General features: G+C 40.7%; 1 protein-coding gene across 2 annotated transcripts in view; it reads right to left on the bottom strand.

The window, feature by feature from the left end:
- Nucleotides 1–200: 200 nt before the first annotated feature.
- The window catches only part of TRAM2 (translocation associated membrane protein 2), a 64,641-nt gene continuing 41,182 nt past the window's right edge, over nt 201–23,659 (bottom strand). For both annotated transcript variants that reach the window (XM_061612683.1, XM_061612684.1), the window contains exons 5-11: nt 16,457–16,515; nt 13,443–13,527; nt 12,746–12,816; nt 11,683–11,787; nt 10,619–10,762; nt 6,708–6,880; nt 201–5,135 (exon numbers count right to left, since the gene is read on the bottom strand). In XM_061612683.1, the coding sequence (XP_061468667.1) occupies nt 5,062–5,135; nt 6,708–6,880; nt 10,619–10,762; nt 11,683–11,787; nt 12,746–12,816; nt 13,443–13,527; nt 16,457–16,515 (711 nt within the window). In that variant the 3' untranslated portion in view covers nt 201–5,061. The remainder of the gene's footprint in view (nt 5,136–6,707; nt 6,881–10,618; nt 10,763–11,682; nt 11,788–12,745; nt 12,817–13,442; nt 13,528–16,456; nt 16,516–23,659) is intronic.

Raw genomic sequence — 23,659 nt, 5'->3', positions numbered from 1 at the left:
AGCAGAGACTGAACCAGCAACTTTCTACATTCCATCGACCTTCCCAAAATGTTCTAAGGCTGCTGTTCCATCTCAACCAAGCATATTGGGGAATGAACTTGCCATGACCGGCCTCACAATTAAGAAGCCACATTTCCTGAGGTGACAGGTTAAGCCAATATATGTTAGTGGTGAATGCACAAATACGAGTTCTGGAGATCTTTCTATACCTTTTTATTTCAGAAAATATTGTTTCAGAGATAGCTTTTTGAAAAGCTGTTTAACAATAAAAATTCATACACAATTTGTATTTTTCAATGGCACAAGGGGAAAATAATAATTGAGAAGGAAATCCTGAAAAATGTTGCCTTCTCCTCCCCACCTCCCCAGACCTTTCAAGATTAAGTTTAAAATATGCAAGAACAGGCATTTTTATCTCAGCTTCCTGACTTAAATTTGGTCCATATTAATATTAATAAGGGGACATCCCCCTGACATGTACATATCTTCTGTTGTACACTGCCCAATGCAAAATACTCCTTGGCTGAATAGTGATAAGAATACATAGCTTCTGAATGAAAACCAACAAAAAACAAAGCCCTTAGTAACAAATTCCAATGTAGTTGTGCAACAATAAAGGATAATAAAGGCTGTTCTTCTGGAAGACACAAAATCAGGACTAGAGGTAGCTGCTTTTCATCTGTAATAGTGGAATCTTAATTCCATCCAGCCTAACCAACAAACTATCTGCAGCCTCCATTATTAGTTTTATATAGCATTTAGTTTCTGTTCCAAAAGCAGCCATTAAACACACAGGGCTTGGGTGGGCAGAACATTTAAAAGGGGATTCTGCTTTCCTAACTGTTTTACCAGATGGGTACTGAAACAAATAAAACAATGTATTTTCAAGAATACAAATGTTAATGCCCTGCTGTAAAAGATCTATACACTGAGCTTTAGAAAGTTTGTGGTTAGACCTGCAAAATCATGCTACGTAACTTCCAATCTATCTAGGACAAGACAGGCAGTAAAAGCACTATGAGGTTACATCTCTCAATCCAGAAGGTATGATGAGGAAGAAGAGGAACCTCAGTGCTCCTAAAAGTAAACCTCCCTGCCCTGCCAAAAAACTTGACCACATTAAACCATTGCCTCTATTTCCTCCTCCCCGCATGAGACCGCAAATCCAGGTGACCTTTTTTGCTGCCCAACCTGGGAACCTTTTTTTGGAACCTGGGAAGCAAATTGTGGGACAATGAAGGTGTTAACACTGAATCAGGAGCTAAGAGGTCCATGTGGTAATATCTATGAATAGCCTCTTCTTCCATTTCTTTGGAAAGAGACTATGACTGTTACACATGCACACACTCACACAGAAGGCACTCCTCTGTGGAAATGCAGGTTACATGTAGCTTTATTATACTTTTTGGGAGCTCTTAAAAAAGAGATATCCACTGCAGCTGCTGAGGCTGCAATTTGAAGCACACCACCTGTGCAGGGGAGATGCAGATGCAAAGGGCCTCCATAACCCTCCCTCCCAAGCTTTTTTCCCCATTTTCAATGTGAGTGGTACCCATTTCTTTCTCTCCTTTTGAGGATGGAAGCAGTGGGTATGGGAGGGGTGTTTTTCAGTGGAAAAGTAGCTTGAGAGGAAAGAGTTAAGGAAACCGCTTGTCTGTCTCTCTCACACACACCCCTTCTGCTTCAAAATCCAGCATCAATGAGTGCATTGTGTTAAAAAACAACCGAAAGAAGTATCACATAACTATACAGCACCACAAAAGGACCACAAGAACAAAACCAGAATGAGACTGCTTGCAGCCTTCTTTGCATGAAGTTTTAGAATGAAAGCAAGTTACCTAGAATTGAAAGTAGATAACTGAATCTGGTCTACTATGGAACTAAGACTACCTGTTTGTGGTACTGTGGCTTGTGCTGTATTACAACACAGACATTTATTTAGAATTGTTTCAATGAGAAGGCACCTACCTATAGTCAAAAAAAGGCATAGAAAATTGAAGCAATGTGTTCAACAAAAGCTGTCCCTCTTATGAATAGCTAAACTAGTGTATAGATGTGAAATACACCAATACATAAAGACAGACACATACAATAGATAAAAAAGGTATGAAAGGCTACGTGGCAATGTAAGGCACTTGTATGATCTGTAACATGCTATACTGGCTTGACAACTTTGTGCAGGAGGAAGCAAGGTGAGCAGGCTGAAGACTGCTTTCTACAGTTTTTAAAACTGATCTGCTGAGGTGCCTTGGGAGACAGGTGACACCAGTTGCTACAGAATTAGGGAAGCGCCATTTGATCTAGGTGGGTTGAGTAGCAGCAGCTCAGGATCTATAACAGCAAGTAAGGAGAGGTCCCAGCTTAGAACAGTGGTCTCTCTCTTTGTAACAGGCTGTTTATGGGAAGGAGGTGGGCAGAATGAAGGTGGGGCTAGCTTCCATTAGGCTCAACCAACAGAGACCTGGTTTCACAGCTGTATCATGCTGGGTCAACCCACCTCACCTCACCTCCTTATAGCACCATTGTCTACCCAGCATAGTCCTTCACTCCTATACAAAAAGTATATAGATGAGGTATCTTTAGGACTCAACAAGGAGTGACAGGCACAATGTGGTAAGTTTGGCTTTGGCTCAGAATATCCCTAAACTGGACATTCCAAGGTTTTGGAGGAAAGGGAAATCAACAGCTCCAGGTACGCTCTCAAGTAGTGCCAACAGGAAAAGAACAAGGGAAAAGATGAATGTGATACTACAGCAGTTCAAATACTGTCCACAGCTTAGGGAGTATTGTTTCCCCTCCTCATACTATGCAACAATCCTAAGAGCTGTACAACTTGTGGCCCAGCAAGCTCAACGCACTGCCCGAGCTGTGCATTGTGACTTGCCAGTGCCTTGGCAATCCCTCCATTTTACTGTCCTAGGCACATCAGATGCAAAACATACTAATGCACCACATTTGGCGAGGTGGATTATAAATTATGCAGACTCAGTTTAGGGGCACCATGAGATAAGGAAAGTGTGCACAAAAATGAAAGCTGAAATTGAAACCTGCACCAGTTACTATAAAAGATTCCAATGTTGAAAAAAGACTTGACATGATAACAAATCAGGCATTAGGTGGCCCAAATTCCTTGCACTGGTAGAGTGAAGAGCCACTCAGTCACTTAGTGTAGATTGCTGAGCCAGCTGCTATTCCCTAGCCTATCCCAGCAGCTTGCTGAATACTTATCGTCATGGATGGCCAACGCGAATAGAACCCTCAAGCCCCTTCCTAGTATTAAGTCATGATCTACAATCCAGAGGGCCTCTATGGAGAAAATACTTGTGAGGTGATCCAGCTGCACTGGGGCTTAGAGCAAGTCTCACAACTAACCCTGCCGAATGAGGCAACCTCAACTGTACAAAGGAGGACAGGAGATACTATTTCCTGAAAACAAATAAACAGGATGGCAGTACATAGAACCTAAAAGTTATTCTTGAATGAAGGACCCATTCCCTCTCCCAGAATACTCTTGTCACTGCTAGTTATGCTTCAACAAGAAGAGGAAATGTAGCTGAGAAAAGGGTGACCTCTGAGGTAGATTTTATACTTAATACCGTCCACCAGCCTGGAGAGAAGGTGGCAGATTATGTGGACAGCAATTTCCCCCATTAGACAGATTCCCTCTCCCCAAATTCCTAACTCATCCACATATTAAGGAGCTAGGAATTGTCCAGCATTCTGTGTGGAAGCAACCTGTGCAGCCATAGAAGCAGAGGAAGAAAATAATTCTCAGGAGCTACAATGGTTAGAGCAAAATGGATTCAGATACCCTTGGATAAAACTTATGAAAAAGGGTGGCTCAGAAAACAGAATACCAGTGTTGTCATCCTAAGCAGACTTATTAGGAAAGAAGCCCTACTGAACACAGTGGGATTTGCTTCTGAGTAAACTTGCATAGAATTGTGCTGCACAAGCAATAATATTGCCATGCTTTGTATGGATGGACCCCTTAAACATGACAGACCCAGGCATGATTACCCCAGTGCTTCATTAAGGACACTTGTTACAGAGGAAATAAAGTATCCGAAAACTGTCTGCTTGTTAAGTAAGGAGGTCACAGGTCATCCATAGATGTATGCCCTGAGCTGCCGTTTGAGTGAGTGGGGAAGCTGCTCCCTATGCTAAGGCACTGTAGGTTAAGAAAAGGCCAGTGGAAATGGAAAATATGTCATACACATACAAAGCCATCAGGTCTATTTGCTGGCGTTTTAGGAGAATGCAGTTCTTGCTAAGACAACAGTAAATTCTCTATTATGCTAGGAGGAAGAAGCACTGGAGATCAAAGGTTTGCATCTGTCCCACTCTCCAGAATGCATCAAGAGCTAATCTCTGAGAACAGGAATAGCACAGCCCAAAGGATACATGCATACAAAGGGATGTGTGTGCTTCTCTCCATTATGTTGTGAAGGCCTGACACATCCTAAATGTTTCACTAATTTTACCAGATGTGCAATAGAATTAGGAAACGTAGACAGAGAAGGAACCCTCAGAGATTTGCTCCTTGATCATGACTCAAATTTGATTTCCCACAAACCCTCTCTTTGCAGGAATGCATTGTCTCAAGGGGTCAGACCTTCACATACTACTCCGAAGTTCTGTTCTCATGGCAACAAAGCACATCTTATTTTAAAGATACTACCTCTCCAAGCCAAAGCATCATGAGATGCAACAAGAGCACTACAAAGTCAGGGAATGGATTTTTAAGGAAAATTCACTTATAAAAACATCTCTGGGTGCAGAAAAAGTAGCAAGAACACATAAAAGGATAGATAAAAAATGCACAATAAGAAAATACACTGGATGAGGAAAGGGTTTGGTGTCCAAACCCCGCTGTGAACGGAGAGGGGCTTTTTGGTTACTGTCTGGAGGGAGAAAGATCTTTTCATTGTATGTGTTTAAGGCATTTGAAATAGGACTTTGTGAAGACAGAAGGGAGGCAGCTGCTTCTTATTCCCGGAGTCCTTAGTTTTGCATTTTCCATCTCCTTCTCAAACATCCTTTGCAGATTGTGTTTTGGCTCTACGGAGACTTGAGTTTCTTGGTCCGTGGTGAGGTACCATTTTCTGTTTTTATCACTCCATTTTCATGGTAGCCTGAAGTGAGGGGACGGTAAGGAGAAAATGATTTTAAAACCCCTCAATAAGTGGTTAAGGTGTTGGACTATGACCTGGGAGACCAGGGTTTGAATCCCCACATAGCCATGAAGCTCACTGGGTGACCTTGGGACAGTCACTGTATCTCAGCCTCATGAAAACCCTATTCACAGGGACTCCATAAGTTGGAATCGACTTGAAGGCAGTATAGACAAGATCTTTTAAAGATACAAAGAATGGAGTTTGGATGCTGTACTTACTGAGTACTATCATTTCAGGGTGAAGGCTAAAATGATGTACCTTTTTCAATTCCTCAGGCCACCACCCACCCACAGCTCCCTCTGACAACTCTCACTGTCCATCAAAGTTTCCGAAGCCAGAAGTATGGGCTTTTGTAGTATGAGCAGAACTACTCCACAGGAAACATATCTGAGGCTTCTGGCAGATTTATCCTAAAATGTGGTTGGCTTAACTGTAACTGTCACAGTTATATCTTGCCCTCCCTCCAAAGAGCCAGAAGTAGCTTACCTATGACTCCTATGCATTCGCTCACCCAGGTAATGTACAAAAAACTATTCTCCTGCCCATCAGACCCTATCATGGACCCATGGGTGGGGTGGGAGAAAGCTGCAAGAAAACTGGCAGGTATCTCTATGCTACTAATACACCAAAAAGTGTGCTCTAGCTGTTTCTGTTTCCCTGGCCCAGGTCCCTAAGTCCCATATTTGTCAAGAGCTCATCACACCAGTCAAGAAATGCCTCCAGTGCCCACTACCTGATTAAATTAGGGTTATCACCCAATTAAAAACATTATTAATTGATTAGTCATATGCTTTAATAAATTAATCAAATCTTCATAGATTTGGCATATGAAAAAAAAAAGGTTTGAAGAAAAAAGTTATGTGGCACAGCAGGCATCATTCCACACCTCCCATCTCTTTTATACAGATGATGCCTGCCTCTTGCAGTCGTGAATGTTCTTGTATGAAAAATATTTCTTTAAAAATCTGCCTCCCAACTGATCTTTTTTTAGTTGAACACGAGGTTTTTAATTGATTAATCTAACCAAATAGTTAGCTATACAATAGGGCTTCGGAATGTAGGCAACAGCATCATATCAATTCAGAACACTGGTCCACCCTAGCTCAGTATTGTCTACAGCAGTGGTTCTCAAACTTTTTTGGTTCGTGGTGCACTGTAAAACATATAAAAATTTTCTGGCGCACTTCGTGTACAAAATTAAAAGTATATTAATATATTAATTGATCATGGATGTAATAAATCTCTATACAAATGGGTTTCTTCTCATTTTTAAAATATACTTTCATAATATTCACGACACACCTAGTCACCTCTTGTGGCGCACCATTTGAGAATCAGTGACAGGAAGCAGCTCTCCAGGGGTCAGAGAGGGGATCTATCCTAGCCCTACCTGGCAATTCCAAGGTTTGAACCTGGGTCTTCTGCAACCAAACCATGCACTCTACCAAAGAGCTACAGCCCTTCTCCTAGGATATTGGCATCCTAGCTTAAACCACACATTGTTTTAATGTGCCTAGGCTTGGTGCTTACCAGACTCCCTTTTGATGGTCTTCAGTGGCTGCTTGCCATGGGCAACTGCTGCTGCAGCTCTTTTTCTAGCACTTTGCTCATTCCAGTACTCCCGCCAGCGCCGCAACTGGAAGTGGATGAAGCGCCACATCATCCAGGCCTGTGAGAAGCACACCAGAAGTAGAACAAACATCCTAGAAGAAGGAAAGAGGGAGGCTGTGATTAACCAAAGACCCGGCCAGTTATAAGGGGATGCCAGAGGGGATGAAAGAGCCACAGATTAAATTGCCCTGCTATCCATCTGGCTTTCTATATCAAAAGCTTGAAGGAAAGATACCAAGGTTGGCACATCCAAGTTGTCAGCTCTTCCACTATCGAACCAATTGTGTTCTGGTGGATGTTTGTTTTGATCCAGTCAGCTTTCACAGCTGTGTATACAATCTTGAAAGTATGAAAGACAGCTTCATTCAGAGGACTTGTTTGCACAAACAGGGTATTTATGCTTGTTTACCCTAAGAACTGTTTAATTTACATAGACTGGGACCCTATTCAGGTATTTTAAGAATGTGGAAATTCCACATGTGTTGGTATATAAGTAGCACTCCTGATAGGAAGCAGGCTATGGGATTGAGTGCTCCCACCGCTGCTGCTCCACCACTCTTTGGAACAAATTTATTTCATCCTTGCCTGTTAGTCTTAAACATAGCTAATGTATCAGGATGAAGATTAATCACAGTTAATGCTACAAAGCAAATTCCCCCTTAACCAGGGTATGCTAGCCAGACCCTGATTTAAAATACCAGTTAAAGGGGAATCTCTGACGTATTGGTGGCGGAGTCGCTCTATACGTGAAAGAAGGCATTGAATCCAGCAAGCTCGAAACCCCAAAAGAGGCGGACTCCTCCACAGAATCGTTGTGGGTGGTGATACCATGCCCCAGGAGGGACTTAATACTGGGAACGATCTATCGTCCCCCTGATCAAAATGCTCAGGGAGACCTTGAGATGAGATATGAAATTGAGGAAGCATCCAAACTAGGAAATGTGGTAGTAATGGGTGACTTCAACTACCCGGACATAGACTGGCTGCATATGTGTTCCAGTCATGACAAAGAAGCAAGGTTTCTAGATACTCTAAATGACTATTCCCTAGACCAGTTGGTCATGGAACCGACCAGAGGGACGGCAACCCTGGACTTAATCCTCAGTGGGGACCGGGACCTGGTGCAAGATGTAAGTGTTGTTGAACCGATTGGGAGCAGTGACCACAGTGCTATTAAATTAAACATACATGTAACTGGCCAATTGCCAAGAAAATCCAACACGGTCACATTTGACTTCAAAAGAGGAAACTTCACAAAAATGAGGGGATTGGTAAAAAGAAAGCTGAAAAACAAAGTCCAGAGGGTCACATCACTCGAAAATGCTTGGAAGTTGTTTAAAAACACTATATTAGAAGCTCAACTGGAGTGCATACCGCAGATCAGAAAAGGTACCGCCAGGGCCAAGAAGATGCCAGCATGGTTAACAAGCAAAGTCAAGGAAGCTCTTAGAGGCAAAAAGTCTTCCTTCAAAAAATGGAAGTCTTGTCCAAATGAAGAAAATAAAAAAGAACACAAACTCTGGCAAAAGAAATGCAAGAAGACAATAAGGGATGCTAAAAAAGAATTTGAGGAGCACATTGCTAAGAACATAAAAACCAACAAAAAAAAATTCTATAAATACATTCAAAGCAGAAGACCATCTAGGGAGGCGATTGGACCCTTGGATGATAAGGGAGTCAAAGGTGTACTAAAGAACGATAAGGAGATTGCAGAGAAGCTAAATGAATTCTTTGCATCTGTCTTCACAGTGGAAGATATAGGGCAGATCCCTGAACCTGAACTAACATTTGCAGGAAGGGATTCTGAGGAACTGAGACAAATAGTGGTAACGAGAGAGGAAGTTCTAGGCTTAATGGACAATATAAAAACTGACAAATCACCGGGCCCGGATGGCATCCACCCGAGAGTTCTCAAAGAACTCAAATGTCAAATTGCTGATCTGCTAACTAAAATATGTAACTTGTCCCTTGGGTCCTCCTCCGTGCCTGAGGACTGGAAAGTGGCAAATGTAACGCCAATCTTCAAAAAGGGATCCAGAGGGGATTCCGGAAATTACAGGCCAGTTAGCTTAACTTCTGTCCCTGGAAAACTGGTAGAAAGTATTATTAAAGCTAGATTAACTAAGCACATAGAAGAACAAGCCTTGCTGAAGCAGAGCCAGCATGGCTTCTGCAAGGGAAAGTCCTGTCTCAGTAACCTATTAGAATTCTTTGAGAGTGTCAACAAGCATATAGATAGAGGTGATCCAGTGGACATAGTGTACTTAGACTTTCAAAAAGCGTTTGACAAGGTACCTCACCAAAGGCTTCTGAGGAAGCTTAGCAGTCATGGAATAAGAGGAGAGGTCCTCTTGTGGATAAGGAATTGGTTAAGAAGCAGAAAGCAGAGTAGGAATAAACGGACAGTTCTCCCAATGGAGGGCTGTAGAAAGTGGAGTCCCTCAAGGATCGGTATTGGGACCTGTACTTTTCAACTTGTTCATTAATGACCTAGAATTAGGAGTGAGCAGTGAAGTGGCCAAGTTTGCTGATGACACTAAATTGTTCAGGGTTGTTAAAACAAAAAGGGATTGCGAAGAGCTCCAAAAAGACCTCTCCAAACTGAGTGAATGGGCAGAAAAATGGCAAATGCAATTCAATATAAACAAGTGTAAAATTATGCATATTGGAGCAAAAAATCTTAATTTCACATATACGCTCATGGGGTCTGAACTGGCGGTGACCGACCAGGAGAGAGACCTCGGGGTTGTAGTGGACAGCACGATGAAAATGTCGACCCAGTGTGCGGCAGCTGTGAAAAAGGCAAATTCCATGCTAGCGATAATTAGGAAAGGTATTGAAAATAAAACAGCCGATATCATAATGCCGTTGTATAAATCTATGGTGCGGCCGCATTTGGAATACTGTGTACAGTTCTGGTCGCCTCATCTCAAAAAGGATATTATAGAGTTGGAAAAGGTTCAGAAGAGGGCAACCAGAATGATCAAGGGGATGGAGCGACTCCTTTACGAGGAAAGGTTGCAGCATTTGGGGCTTTTTAGTTTAGAGAAAAGGCGGGTCAGAGGAGACATGATAGAAGTGTATAAAATTATGCATGGCATTGAGAAAGTGGATAGAGAAAAGTTCTTCTCCCTCTCTCATAATATTAGAACTCGTGGACATTCAAAGAAGCTGAATGTTGGAAGATTCAGGACAGACAAAAGGAAGTACTTCTTTACTCAGCGCATAGTTAAACTATGGAATTTGCTCCCACAAGATGCAGTAATGGCCACCAGCTTGGACGGCTTTAAAAGAAGATTAGACAAATTCATGGAGGACAGGGCTATCAATGGCTACTAGTCATGATGGCTGTGCTCTGCCACCCTAGTCAGAGGCAGCATGCTTCTGAAAACCAGTTGCCGGAAGCCTCAGGAGGGGAGAGTGTTCTTGCACTCGGGTCCTGCTTGCGGGCTTCCCCCAGGCACCTGGTTGGCCACTGTGAGAACAGGATGCTGGACTAGATGGGCCACTGGCCTGATCCAGCAGGCTCTTCTTATGTTCTTATGCTAATTCTAACTGCTGTTAATGCTGGCACCAGTGTAACACTTAACAGCATTTAAAACCAGCAAGAGAATCTGAATGGGAGAGGGAGCATGCAAATACTGCAGTTTATACCCCAATTAGTTTAGCTATGGGGAGAAGATTGAGTTAATCTGATTGGGTGTGAACTGTAAGGCTCCCATGCATACCTTACAAATGAATAGAGAGCTGAACTCACCAAGCATCACTATCCTCCTAGCCATCAAGCTATCTTTGCTTACCTGCTAGAAACAGAACATGCCAGAACATACCTGAAAAGTAAAGTGTTGAAGTTTCCTTTTTCAGGGTCAAATGCCTGGTTCTCCACCCGAGCTAGCCCAAAGCCAATGACCAGCACAGAAAGGGTGAGGGTGAAAAGTCGGGAGATGACAAATACCACTGCCCATGCATTAAACCTGGTGAAATGAAACAGGACACCATTCAGCTATTACAAATAGTAAGAGATACTTGTACCTGGTAGACCTTTTTGTATAATATACAACTGTCCAAGACTGTCAATGTAGAATGGTGCTTCTTTAAGGGAAAAAAGCTGGGTGCCGATTATTACACCTGGACACCGAAAAAGCAAGGATTTTCAGGGTAAAACAGCACATTATGTTTAATATGAAGCCTGCAGCTGCTCTCGGCCCTGTTTTGGAGGAAAGGTGGGATACAAATTTCAATCCTCCTCCTCCTATCTATTTTTCCTTATGCAAAAAAATAGCACAGATCAGAACCTCAATTTTTAGAGAAGAGATTTGATACTTCCCTCCCCAACTTCAAACCCCCTCCCACTGGCTGGGGCACAGCCATTGCTAATAGTCTCACTGGAAACTTTTTCAGTATTGGTTGCTGACATGGAGGGTAGAGGAGTTTCAGGGGGTCATGGCTGGAGAGGGAAGGATTAAGCCCTGCATGTTATGGTTTCAAGCCCATGCACCCCAGCTTACTTTTGAAGGAGAAAACAAAAGCACAGGCATAGCTGCAAGCTACATATTAAATGTAATGTGTAGTTCCACCCTTAGAATACCAAATTTGGCATAAGATTTAATGGGTGAATGGAATACATAGTCTGGGTTGTAATTTTTTCTAGCTTCCTCGACAATTATGTTAGAATATATATATATAAATTTTAATTCAAAAGCACAATAGGAGATACTGGAAATTTTGTTTATTAGATTTATATCCCGCCCTTCCTCCCAGTAGGAACCTAAGGTGGCAAATGAGCATCCAGCCCTAGAATTACCCCAACATTGCTAGTGAGCCTCGCAGGCTATGCCTACCCATGAAAGGGAAGCCACATCTTCACCCCCAAAACACACTGAAGAGCACTTACAGCTTTTCATTGTTTTCATCTGTAAAATAGAAAAGGCGAGCCATGTGGAAAAGGAATTCAGCCATGTACTGCAGCAACAACAATAATAGTCCCAGGCGTGTGAGGCTGAAGAAATGGAGGAATAATGTTTGATCTGGTAGAAAAGATGAGCATCTTTTGAACTTACTCCTCTCCCACCCTTCCACCAGCAACAATGAAGACTGTGTCATGATCATGGACAGAATCAAGCTAAGCAATCTTGATCCGATCCCATCCCACCCCCCTTACAGAGATCAAAGCTGAGATTGGCTGTGCTTCCACCCATGCCTCCCAATTTCATGCTAAGATAACATAAACTGTTCAAATGTATAAATCAAGTAAATTTGCATTTATTTTATTTATGTATCAAAACAGTACACACAATATATATAGGTAAAATAAACCTTAAGATACCATAAAAACAAATACAAAAAAATCATAAGGATGACTGGCTCATCTTGAAAAACAATTAAACAACTGAATAGGACTGTTGACATAAAAAGGTATTTAAGAGACACCTGCAAGTTAGCCGTGAGGTTGCCTGCTGAATCTCTGCTGGAACAGATTTGCTAAGCTGAAATCACCATACAAGTCTTAAAGAAGGTTAAGGGCTTTGCTATGCAGGAAACAGATTCCTCTACCTCCTGCTCATAGGAACACCAGCTCAACCCCCCCCACCCCTTCTTCTGGGGTTTCATCAATGTTTCTGTTTTACTTACTTACTTACTGTATTTAATATATGAAACCTCCCACCAGTGTCAACCATTGACTAGATATTTTTCAAGCCTACAGACTTTGGGCCAAAGTACACACTATATAATTCATAATTTTTTAAAAATAAAAAAGCAGTTTGGCTCAGGCAGGTTCTCTTGGAAGATGGAAATCTGAGCTTGTTTTCTTTACAGATTTTTTAAATTAAAAGAACATTTTCAACTTTGCAGCTGTAGATGGAAGAATACTGAAAATATTAAGAGTTCCTTCTACCTTGAAGAGAAAGCAGGTGTGCACATATCTAGTAATTGCAAGTAAGATCAGTAGGACTTACTTTAAGAGGTAGGCTCCAGCTATATGCGCTAGATAGAGAATGATATAGTGCAGCTGACGAGGAATCTCTTCCTGGAAAGCAAGGAAAGACCAGAAGAAGCCAGTGTAAATCAAAAGAGGCAATGAACAGGTTGCATCTAATGCTGGCAAAGTAGGCTATACACAGCTAAATGGATGAATCCCGCATCAAAGAAATGGGCATGCCAGTATATAACAGTGCACTTTTACAAGACTTGTTTTCAGTACTACGAAGAATTTCAAATAGTTAGGCAAACTAAGACACACAATGCATGCACACACACTCCTCCCAATAATCCTGGGAACTGTAGTTTACCCTTCACAGAGCCACAGTTCCAAGCAACCTTAATAAACTACAATTCCCAGGATTCTTGTGTGGTCTACACTGATCCTCCTCTGCAACGAGCATAGCAGTACTGGAGACTAACAACAATAATAATAACAACAACAACAACAATAATAGCCTGTCCTTCACCAATAGGTCCCAGGGCAAGTTACAAAATTTAAGACACAATATTACAAAGAATGAAAACACATTTCAATCACAAGAATAGGGTGGGTTCTGAAAAGAAGCATATGGCGCAGCTGATGAGATGTCTATTTAAAACACATACTCTACCTTTGGGCTTCCTAATGGCCCCCATTTGCCCTGTGAGAAAGTCAGTCAGGCTGGCGCTTACCTTCCGGACCTTTTGGAAATACAATTCAGGCAGTGCATGAAGCCAATAGGACAGCTGACAAAGGTAGAAAAATTTGACCTGGAACCTAATGTTTAAGGAGAAGAAACACGTTTCTTAGGCATCCATATAAAGCAAAACATTTTTGGCATTCTCCCTCCCTCCCTCCCTTTTGTAGCTTAGTGCTATCTTATGTATTTATTTATTGTATTTATATACTGCTTCATAGCTGAAGCTCTCTGGCCGGTTTACAATAACTAAAAACATTAAAAACAAATATACAAATTTAAAAACACATCTTTTAAAAACAATTTAAAACACAATTTAAAACACATGCTAAAATGCCTGGGAGAAGAGGAAAGCGATGAAAGCTAGCCATGAACACCTGGAAACTGCAAAAGGGCTGTTAGTGCTCACCCCAAATAGTTAAACTACCAAGCACCAATGCCACTGACTCCTGCTGTAAAGAATTTTGTGATGAAGGGGAAGAAAGGGAAATGAGTCACTTTTGCTAATCCAGTGCAGTCGCCCCCTGCATTCTGGCAGGCACGGAAGCAGATGGCCACTTCCTATCTCTCTGCTCTGTCCCAAGGCAGCGATGGGAGTTTCCTGCTTTTCCAAGGCAATGCTTTCATGACTGTGCAGCTGCCATGACTGTTGTGAGGGACTATTAAAAGACTGGTATCAGTAGAGGAAGTCTGACTTGGTTATAATACATGTTTTAGGATTTTATTACAATTGTTTAACTCATTTTGGGATGAAAGTTGTCAGTTGACATATCATTGCTATACATCCTGTGGAAAAACTACATACAGTATCCAAATTATATTTCTTTAGGACTGGTGTGGTTGGCAAGAATATTAATAGTATTCAGGAGCGAGGCTAATCAGACAAGATAGTTTTACGTTCCAGTAGATCTGCATAGCCTAGCAGCAGAGCAGCCTTCTGGAACCAGGGCTTGTTTCTAATGCCTGCTGTGAGGATCTCTCGGATAACTTCTCTGTCAGTTAAGATGCTCTACTTTACACACACACTAAATGAGCTCCCTTGGGGTTGTCTTCAAGCACTGGTGACTCAGATTTTCTGCAAGAAGAAAGCCCCCAAACTCCCCACAATGTCCTTGTGGGAACAGGGAGGTGTCTTCTCTACAAAAAACTACACACACACACAGAAGCAAGCAGACCACAAAGAACTACCAAGGGCCTGTTCCTAAACCTCTAATGCAAAGCAATGAATACCAGGGTTGAGGGCAAAATTGCATATTCATCATTTTAATTTCTCCATCACTTGCCCAAATCATTTTCAAGCACAGGATACAATGGAATGCCACTCATGGTGAGTGATAAAGGAACAAGGTACTGGTCCGCTACTCTCACAAATCAACCTTGCACTGTACATACATGGAGTTTGTCTTCAAGCACAAAGCAAATCTATACAATTCAAACACTGAAGTACATACTCCCACCTCCTCAAACAAAGTCGGCCACCTGTCTCAGCCCAACCCACCTCACACAGGTTGTTGTGAGGACAAAATGGAGACTGACAGAAACATGTATACCACCTTTGGCTCGCTGGAGGAAAGGTGGGATATAAACATAATAAATACGTAATCAATCCATTTCAGAAAAGTGTAATTTTATTTATTTATTTATTTATTATTCAATTTATATCCCTCCCTTCCTCCCAGCGGGAGCTCAGGGCTAATCTGTGTAATGGCTCTTGGCTGTAAAGGTATCTTGGCTTCACAGAAGAAGAGAAGGGATGGCAGAAAAGGGAACTGTATGTAAATCTTCCTGTTAAGACATTATTTCACTTATTACCTTTAGGGCCAAAATCTGTATACAATCTGTAAAAGGATTTATAGCTTCTGAAAACCAGAATGAAGAGGCTCAATGTATTAACAAGCATGTATTGGAGATAATATATGTACATGTCATTCACACAGACTGGGGCTGTGTGCAATTCCCTCAAGGAAGCTCTGTCTTCATGCTCAAAACCATAAGCATGTTCACAGAACAGTCTTTATTTAGCAGAAAAGGTCACGGACAGAGGGTGTGCATTTTAAAAGGATAGCTGATTTCTATTTGCTCTTTGAGTTTCATTTAAGGGGGAGAAAAAGATCTCCAGAATTCTCCTCAAAGAAGCTACTTGTGCCTGAAGCAAAGGAGAGGGCATTCTTAGGGACCAAATTGATGAAATAAAGGCTAAAGTAGGCTCCTTTCAGGAATGCAAGTATGGACTCGTTAACTAAACCTAGCTCAACAAGTCTAATCAATCATGCCATTATGTGTACATTTAGATCACCATTAATGGGAATGTCATCACCTTTTCCTGCATTCCTATGGTCCCATGGTGTGGTCTGAAGGCACCTGATACAGGTGCCTTCCTGAAACTAAGCAGGTTTGGACCTGTTCAGCGCCTGGATAGGTGACCACCTGGGAATCACAAGTATGCTGTCTTCAGTTCTATGATGGGAAAAAGTTGAGATGTAAATGTAAGAAAGATAAAATGTAATATTGGATTACTACTCAAGAACCTAACTTGATTTCTCAGAAAGTATGAGGAACTTCATGCTGGTGTAAAATGAACATAATCAGCATTGCTTGGAAAATGTGTCCATTTTTGCATGTCCTTGTGCTTTTCTAATTTCATATGCGAGTTTTTCAGCTAAACCAATATTCCAGGCATGATCATACCATGAGTTCATGATTATACTCCTCAGAGTGTGCCATCTGTGTGTGTGCTATTTCAAAATGTGCAGCCATTATCAGGAGGAATATCAAATCTTTAAATAGCACATATTGAGAAGTGCCCTCAAATCTGTTTAAGAGAGCTAAAACTGGTGCACGGCTGATCTGGGATAAGTGTGATCTCAGAAAATACACTTGAACAAAATATTTGCACCACTGAGCATTGGCACTACATAAGAAGGTAAGTTCCAAGTTCACCATATGACCTCCAGCTCTCTGGACTTGTTGGATTCTGGACAGTTCAGTGGCTACTCTGTGGCTACTTACGGGAGATGAACGTGAGGGTAGTTCTCCCACAGACTCTTGGGGTTGGATAAGTATCCTTCCTGAAAAGAAAAGATGCACAAAAATAAAAGGGGAAGAAAGAAAGTGAGCAGCAATCTCTGGGTAAATGACAGCCTACCCAAGTTCTTATCACTTATCCTAAAAGCGATACGACTGATATCCAAACAGCTTCACATTTACAAGCTATTATTGAAGACTGTGTAATCAAGATATAATAAACACATTTTCTTTGTTCACATATATAGCAAAAGATGAGTAAATTCTTTCTACAGAAGGATGAGGAACCTGTGGTCTCCCAGAATCCCTGATCATTAGGAAATGCTGGCTGGGGCTGATGGGATTTAGAATTCAGCAATATCTGGAGGTTCCCACCCTTGTTCTACAGTAGCAGCAGTTGCAGAAGGGTTTAATGTAGGTGTTGTTTTTCAAAACGTGGATGGACACATCTTGGTGAAATTTTGCTACACCATACTTTTTAATTTCAGAGCATATTAAGCCTTGCCAGCTTCTTTGGAATCCTAACCACAACACATAATCAATATGCTGTGGGAAGAAATGGCAGTAATGGGGTGGGAACATCTCTGGTACTTTCTATACAGTCTCTCGCCTTCCTGCAAACTCTTCTTCTGTTTGGCAACACAGGCTATGTATAAATATTGCCCAATTCCATCATGGCTAAGCTAGAAAAAGCCTATCCTAATGAAGGGACGGGAAATCCCTTTCTTTGTTCACTAATTTTTCAATCATCAACTATTTGCCGTGATAACAAAATGAAACCCCCATGTGATTGTTGGGGACAATTAGAGGATGGCCATCAACATGATGCCTGGCTTGTGAGCACCCTGAAACATGTAGTCTCATATAGCAGAGTTTAGTTTTTAGTTTATAGTTTATTTATATACCACTTTTTGGCCAAAAGGCCCCCAAAGTGGTGAACAACATATTAAAACAGATTACAAAAAGAAATTACATAAGAAATAACCAGTAAAAAATATACAGTAAAAATACAATGCAACAAGAACGATGCAAATAGAAAACAATGCAACAAGATCAAAGTAAAAAAATTGCAACAAAAACAGTATTTTCTTTGTTTTCAAATGATACACACAATGGGGTATTTGCTTTACTGACAATACAGCCGCAGGTTTTTTATGTGCTTAACATAAAATTATTTTTGTAAACTCATAAAAGGACACTTATTAGCAAATCACACAGACCTGCAGTAATGGGATGAAATCCTCTTGTTCCAAATAGTTACAGTTTGGTTTTGCTAAAAGGCAAATGAATTTTGTAGGACCAGAGGTCTGCTACTTTCTCAGAACAAGGAGTCATAAGTGAGCAGAAGCCACAGAATACATCAGTGACTCTCTTCACCTTTACAGACATGTGACTCACAATTCATCACCATTAGGACATACAACAGGGTACTAAAAAAGAAAACAGACTATACAAATCCTAACACACAAAATTCAGATTATGAAATCTAGATGCAGAATTAAACCATAAAACAGCTGCAGACAACAAGAATGGCTGCTGGAGAGGGAGAAGCTCGGCTGCCAAAGCCCTCAGACGAAAAAGATTCTGCTGATTCTCTCTCAAGACAGACAAGTTAAATAGAAGATGTGAGAAATGGAATCGAGACAACTTCCATCTGTCTCCCCCCTTCTGAAAGCCCCTCTGGAGCTCAGCTTTTGGGAGATATCTTTACCTCTCAAAGCTGCCATTTCCAAATACTTAGCGTTAAACCAACAACCTGCAGAACAGTATCAAATATGTTGTGATAAAGAGTACATTTCCTACACATTTTCAGAACAGGTCAGCCCAATAACATTACCAAAGTCATGCAACAAATAAGACATGCCTGGTATAAATATAATTATAAGGAGGGAGCCAAGTGATAAGGTGCAGGTCAGAAACTGCTTAAAGTTATCATGCTCTCCCACTCCAAGCTATTTTATCAGTGAAAAGAGGCTTCAAAAATAGTGTTTTTCTCTGTCTTTTAATCACCACCATAATTGCCATTGTGACTAACTGCAGAGAGCCTATGCGCTATTCACTAATAGGCAAAAAACCTTGCAGTTTAAGAATGTACCTATAGCCCACAGATATTTCTATCAAACTTTAAAAAGCAAGGAAATTGGGCAGCTATAGTAAATGCACCAGGGGAACAGGAGACCTGACCTCCTCTCTGAGATATTGTACTGCCCCACGCACCATATGCTCAGAGGCACATGTTAGCAAATTCTTCCAAGCTACACAGGAAGTGGACTGGACTGTGAAAGACCAACCCAAGTGGTGTTTGCATTTTGACCAATTTGTAGGGCAGTTTCTGAGTTCAGGACTATAACTTTTGTAGGTTTTGTTTTGAAATGAGCTTATGGGAAGCATCAGAATGGCATGGGGGTATTTTCAATTTAACATTGTGGAATGTGAAAAATCCACGCTGGCTATAGTATACAGCCACTCTTGTGTGTGTTCCACTGGCCCTGCCTGGAATGAAGACTGTAAATATCCTGTTCAATTAGTTCAGAAGACATACATTTGATCTGCATGACTGCTATTCCCAAAGTCATGCTAAGGGGAAGAAAAATGACCACATGGACTGGGCCCCTGTTTCAATCTGACATCCAACATATGGATGTTAGCACTGTTCCAAAAATTTCTCATATACGCATACACACACATGTATGTGTGCACGCATGTTTTAAATAATCATTCTCCATCAATTAATGAGAAAAGAAATTGTAATTCTAGATGGGGTCACACTCCCCTTGAAGGAACAGGTTCGTAGTCTGGGAGTTCTTTTCGATCCTTCCTTGTCTCTTGAGGCGCAAGTGGCCTCGGTGGCAAGGAATGCGTTCTACCACCTTCGGTTGGTAGCCCAGCTACGCCCCTATCTGGACAGGGATGACCTTGCCTCAGTTGTTCATGCTCTGGTAACTTCTAGGCTGGATTACTGTAATGCGCTCTACGTAGGGCTGCCCTTGAAGACAGTTCAGAAGCTTCAGCTAGTGCAAAACGCAGCAGCCAGACTGCTGACGAGGACCAGCCGGTCAGCACATATAACACCTGTTCTGGCCCATTTGCACTGGCTACCTATTTGTTTCCTTTTTTTTAATAATAATTTTTTATTATTCAAATTTTTATAAAAACAAATACAAATACAACAAAAACAATACAACAGAAAAAAAATAAAAGAAAAAGAGAAACTTGACTTCCGATTTGTTACAGATCAGCTATAAGTATATGATATATATCAAACCTGTCTCCTAGAACATACGAAATTCACTTTTTTCCAAAGTCTATCTTAATTAATCGTCAAATCCCATTATCATCATTTCATTTTTTTCTTTCAACAAAAAGTCCAAAAGAGGCTTCCATTCCTTAAGAAATGTATCTGTCGTTTTTTCTCTAATAAGACATGTCAATTTGTCCATCTCAACTAAGTCTATTAATTTCAATAGCCATTCTTCCATTGTTGGTATCGATTCCATTTTCCACTTTTGTGCATATAGTAATCTTGCTGCCGTGATCATATATAATATTATTCTTCCATATTTCTTTTCCTTTTGTTTATCCATAAAACCCAATAAAAAAAATTCTGGTTTTGACTGAATATTTATCTTTAAGATTTTTTGCATCATCCTACCTATCTGTACCCAAAATAATTTTGCCTGTTTACACAACCACCACATATGATAAAAAGATCCTTCTTGTTGTTTACATTTCCAACATACATTAGAAACATTACTATACATTTTTGACAACTTTTCTGGAGTCATATACCAACGATACATCATTTTATAAAAATTTTCTTTAAGATTATAGCATAATGTAAATTTCAAACCTTTTTTCCACATATTTTCCCATTGATCCATTTGTATATTATAACCAAAAATTTTTGCCCACTTAACCATACACTCTTTTACTTGTTCTTCTTCCATATCCATTTTTAATAAAAATTTATACATTTTTGCAATTATGCATTCATCATTTGTACACAAACCTATTTCAAAATCAGATTTATTTATTTCAAACCCATACATTTTCTTGTCCATTTTAAATCTTTCTAACAATTGTAAATAGGCAAACCATTGTGAACTACATCCTTCCTTTATTAGTTGTTCTCTCTCTTTCATTATATATTCACCATGCACATTTTCTAATAGTTCTTGGTAAGTTAACCATTTCTCTTTTCCAGCCATTTCTCTTCTATAAAATGCTTCTTGACTTGAAACACATAATGGTATTTTCGAAAAAAACCTTGTTTTGTATTTATTCCATATATTCAACAAAGGACGTCTTATAAAATGATTATTAAAATCCACATTAACTTTTACTTTATCATACCATAGATATCCATGCCATCCCCACTTCAGGTTGTGACCCTCCAAATCCAATAATCTTTTATTCCTCAATAGAATCCATTCCTTTATCCAGACTAAGCAACAAGCAGCAAAATAAAGTCTCAAATTTGGTAATCCCAGCCCTCCTCTTTCTTTGGCGTCTTGTAATAATTTAAATTTAACTCTTGGTTTTTTCCCCTGCCAAACAAATTTAGAAATATCTTTTTGCCATTGTTTGAAAGGTAGATCAGAGGATATGACAGGTATTGTTTGAAATAGAAACATCATTCTCGGCAATACATTCATTTTTATTACAGATATTCTACCCATTAATGACAACTGTAATTTATCCCATCTTAACAAATCTTTCTTAATCTCTGTCCATAGTTTTTCATAATTATTATGAAACAACTTTGAATTTTTATTTGTCATAATGATACCTAAATATTTCACCTTTTCTTCTATTTTAAAATCTATCTTCTCCATTAACTCTTTTTGATCTCTTAAAGATAAATTTTTCACCAGCATCTTCGTTTTTTGATTATTGATCTTTGATTATTGACTTCCCGGAAGGAGTGCTGGCTGGTGATTATCTCTGAGAGAGCTCTATCTCAGAGGAAGCTTATTTCAGTTAAAAGCCAGTCAAGAGGAATTTGCAAAAAACCTTGGGCATGTCTCGTGCTGTGCAGGAGATGATGTCCAGGCACCTATTAAGAATTCACTGTGTAGTTAACTTACAGTACAATGGTATACATTTCTACTTCAGAAGCAACTTCTTTGTGTTTAATGGGGCTTACACCCAGGTAAGTGGATGCAGGACTGCAGCCTACACTTTGATTTAGGATTGGCATTAGGGAAAACAGGGTTCTTGTGCCTTTAACAGCTGTATCTCTACAATCTCTACAAAGATGGGGGATGCTTGGCTCAGCAATACGACATGTGAGAAGGATCTTGGAATTGTCACTAATCACAAGCTGAATATGAGCCAACAGTGTGATGTGGCTGCAAAAAAGGCAAATGCTATATTAGGCTGCATTAACAGAAATATAGTTTCCAAATCACGTGAAGCATTAGTTCCCCTCTATTCAGCATTGCTTAGGCCTCATCTTGAATACTGCGTCCAGTTCTGGTCTCTGCACTTCAAGAAGGATGCAAACAAACTGGAACAGGTTCAGAGGAGGGCAACAAAAATGGTCAGGGGATTGGAAACAAAGCCCTATGAGGAGAGACTGAAAGACCTGGGCATGTGTAGCCTGGAGAAGAGAAGACTGAGGGGAGATATGAGAGCACTCTTCAAGTGTATGAAAGGTTGTCACACAGAGGAGGGCCTCGATCTCTTCTCAATCGTCCCAGAGTGCAGGCCATGGAATAATGGGCTCAAGTTGCAGGAAGCCAGATTTTGACTGAACATCAGAAAAAACTTCCTAACTGTTAGAGGCATACAACAGTGGAATCAATCACCTAGAGAGGTAGTTGGCTCTCCGACACTGGAGGCCTTCAAGAAGCAGCTGGACAGTCATCTGTCGGGAATGCTTTGCTTTGGATTCCTATACTGAGCAGGGGGTTGGACTTGATGGCCTTATAGGCCCCTTCTATTATTCTATGATTCTATGAATCAGAAGTATCAGGACATAGCTGACTTCCCATGGTAAACATGAGGTTGCTGGGCGGGGTGGGGGGAGAGGGAAGCAGCAATGACTGTACTCTCTTTAATTTAATGCCATGCCCCCCATGTTGTGTTATGCCACAGCCCATGACAGACATTTTATGTTATGCCACGCTCCAATGGTAGCCATTTTGTGACTGGAGCCCTGAGCATTCTATCAACATTCGAAATATACCCCTTGTCCAAAAAGGTTGGTGAGCCCCACGTTCTACACACAGGTAGTGCTGCGTCTACATAGGGCTTTTGTTAAGGAAGTATTAGGAGAGGATTACTGTTAATCTCGGTCTTGATACACCCAAAGAACCACCAACTTCAGTAAACATCAGAGTGGCTATGGATGACAATAAGGGAAGAGTCCAACTCTGTGCAAGCTGCTTGGAACTTTTGTTGAATCATAATGTCACTAGCATCATGGGTGACAAGGAGCTCATTATAAGATTGAAGACAACATCGTACCTAATAAAATGCTAGAGTGAGCAACAATAGACATCTTTCTTTGAAGTTTATAATATTATTTGCTATATGAAATTAGTATTATTTTCTGAATGAAGTACTGTGTATCAGTTACAATCTTGAGTCTTTTTCATTGGTTATCCCTGAACTTGACTGGTTGCTGAAGTGCAAATTTGAACCTAGATTAGATCACCAAATTAACTACATTGTGTTACATAAATGTTACTCTGACATTATGAACACTGACATCTATGTGCATTTGGTTTCATTCCAACATAATTTGGGCCCAAGGACAACTCAAAGGTGACAGCCTGTAAGCAAGTAAGTTCTATGCCCATGCACAGTAATGTTTGGGAACTTTCTAGATCTCTAGTAAGGGGGCTGGTACTCATGAACCCCCCTACCCTGGAAAGAAAGTGTTGCCCCTCTGTAGGAGTTCCTTTCCACTCTCTAAAACATTTAGACACCCTATATTGGGGAAGGTGAGCAAACTGCATGACTGCACACACAAACACTCCGACGTCTACAAGCAAGCAAGCTTTTTTTCCCCTTTATGGTTGCTGTGCAGTCCCACAAGTGAGAGATTTGTTTGCTAACATATCTAGAGAAGGGTCCTGTTGTCCTCATGGAGACAGCCTATAGAGGACAGCTCTTCCATGGCTGCACACACGTCATGTCCCCAATAGGGACTTTGATGTCACAATCACCAAGCACTTAAAA

Source organism: Rhineura floridana, chromosome 2 (genome assembly GCF_030035675.1).
Source record: "Rhineura floridana isolate rRhiFlo1 chromosome 2, rRhiFlo1.hap2, whole genome shotgun sequence".
In the NCBI taxonomy this organism is placed as follows: Eukaryota; Metazoa; Chordata; class Lepidosauria; order Squamata; family Rhineuridae; genus Rhineura; species Rhineura floridana.
This window is presented reverse-complemented; position numbering and strand designations above follow the sequence as displayed.